General features: G+C 38.8%; 1 protein-coding gene across 1 annotated transcript; it reads left to right on the plus strand.

Annotated features, from left to right (window-relative positions):
- The first annotated feature begins 1,412 nt into the window (after positions 1-1,412).
- On the plus strand, positions 1,413-1,760 carry LOC122726425 (60S acidic ribosomal protein P1-like). Its single transcript, XM_043964122.1, has one exon. The coding sequence runs from the start codon at positions 1,413-1,415 to the stop codon at positions 1,758-1,760; it is 348 nt and encodes a 115-aa protein (XP_043820057.1).
- Positions 1,761-2,849: the final 1,089 nt, after the last annotated feature.

A 2,849-nucleotide genomic window follows, 5' to 3' on the forward strand; every position in this document is an offset into this window, starting at 1 on the left:
ACCAGTTTCTAACTATGCCCAAAGGGCTATAAAGCTGGCATACCCTTTGACCCAGCAATATCACTATTAAGTCTTTTTCCCTGGATAGTAGTAGGCTTCCACCAGTCGTGGACGACCATGGATCAGTGCCTTGAAGAGCCACAGGCTACAGTGTGACTGTGCAGTCCAATACGGGAGGGACACCCAGCTCCTGCCGCAAGGAGGATATCGGAAAACTGTGCTCTCTCTTGCCTGTCAGTTCCTGTATCTCATTCATTTTTCTTCCTCCCAAGCTTGAAGGCCCATTGCAGCTGCACGCAAGCTGCTCCTGAGTACTGAACTCCATCAGCCACAGTCCTTGGCCATCTCCTCCCAGCTGTTGATGTCTATTCCCAGAGCCCTCAAGTCTTGCTTGCATACATCTCTGTAGCAAAGCTGGGGGCGTCCAGCAGGTCTTTGGCCTGAGGCTAACTCACCTTAGAGTAGGTCTTTAGGAATGCACCCATCTTGCATGTGGTGGACATGTGGTGCACATGAGCAAGGAGATCACGGAAAAGGAAAAAGGACCCACATGTACAAAAATATTTATAGCTGCTCTTTTTGTGGTGGCAAGGAATTGGAAATTGTGGGGTTGCCCATTAATTGGGGAATGGTATATGAATGAAATGGAATACTATTGTGCTTTAAGAAACAATGAGCAGGCAGATTTCAGAGAAACCTGGAAGGACTTGCATGAAGCGATGATGAGTGAGATGAGCAGAACCAGGAGAACATTGTACACAGTATCAACAACATTATGTGTTGATCAACTGTGATAGACTTGATCTTCTCAGCAATATGATGGTCCAAGATAGTTCCAAAGTCCTCATGATGGAAAATGCTCTCCAATTCCAGAAAACAAACAAACAAACAAACAAAAATACAAAACTGTGGAATCTAGATGCAGATTGAACCACACTATTTCTATTGTGGTTTTTTTTGTTGTTGTTGTTGTTTTTCTTTTTTGAGATTTTACCTTCTTTGCTCTAATTCTTCTTTCACAGCATGACTAATGAAGAAAGATTACTTGCTGTCTTGGGAAAGGGGGAGGGAGCAGAGGGATGGAGAAAAATTTGAAACTAGAAATCTTATAAAAACAAATGTTGAAAACTATCTCTAAACGTAACTGGAGAATAATAAATTGTCTATAGGGAAAAAATTATTGAATTGAACTGACTTTGGCAAGTCACTTAAGTTTTGTTTGCCTCAGTTGCATCAACTGTAAAATGGGGGTAATAATAGCATGTACTTCTTAATATTAGTACAAGGTCCTCTTCAGTTTTCTGTAAAGTGCTTGGTTCTTCTTTGGAAACTAAGGCCATGTTGGGGTGAATCCTCACTTCAGCTGACGACTAGCACCACTACAGACAAGTCTCTCTCATCCATCTCCTGAAATGACCATCTCCAAGCTCGCTTGCATCTACTCTGCTCTCATCCTTCACGACAATGAGGTTATGTTCACAGAGGATAAAATTAATGCCCTCATTAAAGCAGCAGGTGTAAATGTTGAACTGTTCTGGCCTGGATTATTTGCAAAGGCCCTGAAAAATGTAAACATTGCAAGTCTCATCTGCAATGTAGGAGTTGGTGGACCTGCCCCAGCAGCTGGTGGTGCTGCCCCTGCTGGAGGTGCTGCTCCTGATAGCATAGCTGCCCCAGCTGAGGAGAAGAAGAAAGAGGAAGCAAAAAAAGAAGAGTCCAAGGAGTCTGATGATGACATGGGCTTTGGTCTGTTTGACTAAATACATTTTTTGAAACATTAAATAAAAAGCTTAACTAAAAAAAATGATTAGTACAAGGATCAAATGAGATATTTGTAAAATGTTTAGCAACGTGCCTGACACATGGTAGGTTCTAAATGCTGACAATCATCATCATCCTTATTATTGTTTAATTATTTGTTCGTTTATTTATCCATTCCTACATCTATTTATTATTATCATTATCATTATTGGTGTTGGTGGTGGTGGTGGCAGTAGTAGTATTAGTAGCATCAGTAATAGTAGTGGTGGTGGTAGTAGTAGTAGTAATAGTAGTAGTAGTAGCAGCAGCAGCATTAGTAGTAGTAGTTATAGTAGTAGTATCATCTATGCAACATGTGTGAGTGACTGAATGAGGGAAATTACAGTGTATGGAACAAAAAGGACAGACTATTGATGTTGATGAGTTGGAAAAGGCAAAATGTGATAGCAGATTAAATATAGGATAGGAAGGATGTAAGTAAAAGTAAAGAATCCAAGATGATTTCATGGTTACACATTTCAGTACATGGAAACATGATAGTGCCCTTAATAGAAATAGTAAACTTAAAGAGGAGGGGTAGTTGTAAGTGGAAAAGAATGACATCTGTTTTGGATATGTTAAGTTTGAGATGCCTATGAGACATACAGTTGGGCATGTTCACATTAATTTTCTTTGAGTAATGAGCAACTTGTAACAGAATGCTCAACATGTGGTTAAACAACATGGCACTGAACTTTACAATCATCAATCTAAAGTTCCATGAATACAACACAAAATGTTTTCATCATATGCAGTGCTAAACACACCAATTAAAAGGCCCTGAGTGTTTATGCTTTCTTTTTCTCTTTGTCTCACTCTGTCTCTCTCATATGTGTGTATATACATATATATATACATATACACACATGTATATATATATATAAAACACTCAATAATACTTTTAAAAATCCATTGGATTAATGAGCAGCATAGGTATTCATTTCAGAATATGTGCCCTTTATTTCATATTTCTCTCTTTATTTACTCTTTCAACTTTCCAGCTGATCATAAATACACACATATCCATCCAAATGATGTTCTTAATTATT

This window comes from Dromiciops gliroides, chromosome 4 (genome assembly GCF_019393635.1).
Source record: "Dromiciops gliroides isolate mDroGli1 chromosome 4, mDroGli1.pri, whole genome shotgun sequence".
In the NCBI taxonomy this organism is placed as follows: domain Eukaryota; kingdom Metazoa; phylum Chordata; class Mammalia; order Microbiotheria; family Microbiotheriidae; genus Dromiciops; species Dromiciops gliroides.

What these genes read in the sequence shown, in the direction of transcription:
- LOC122726425 (XM_043964122.1), top strand. Translation starts at nt 1,413, where the DNA reads ATGACCATCTCCAAGCTCGCTTGCATCTACTCTGCTCTCATCCTTCAC.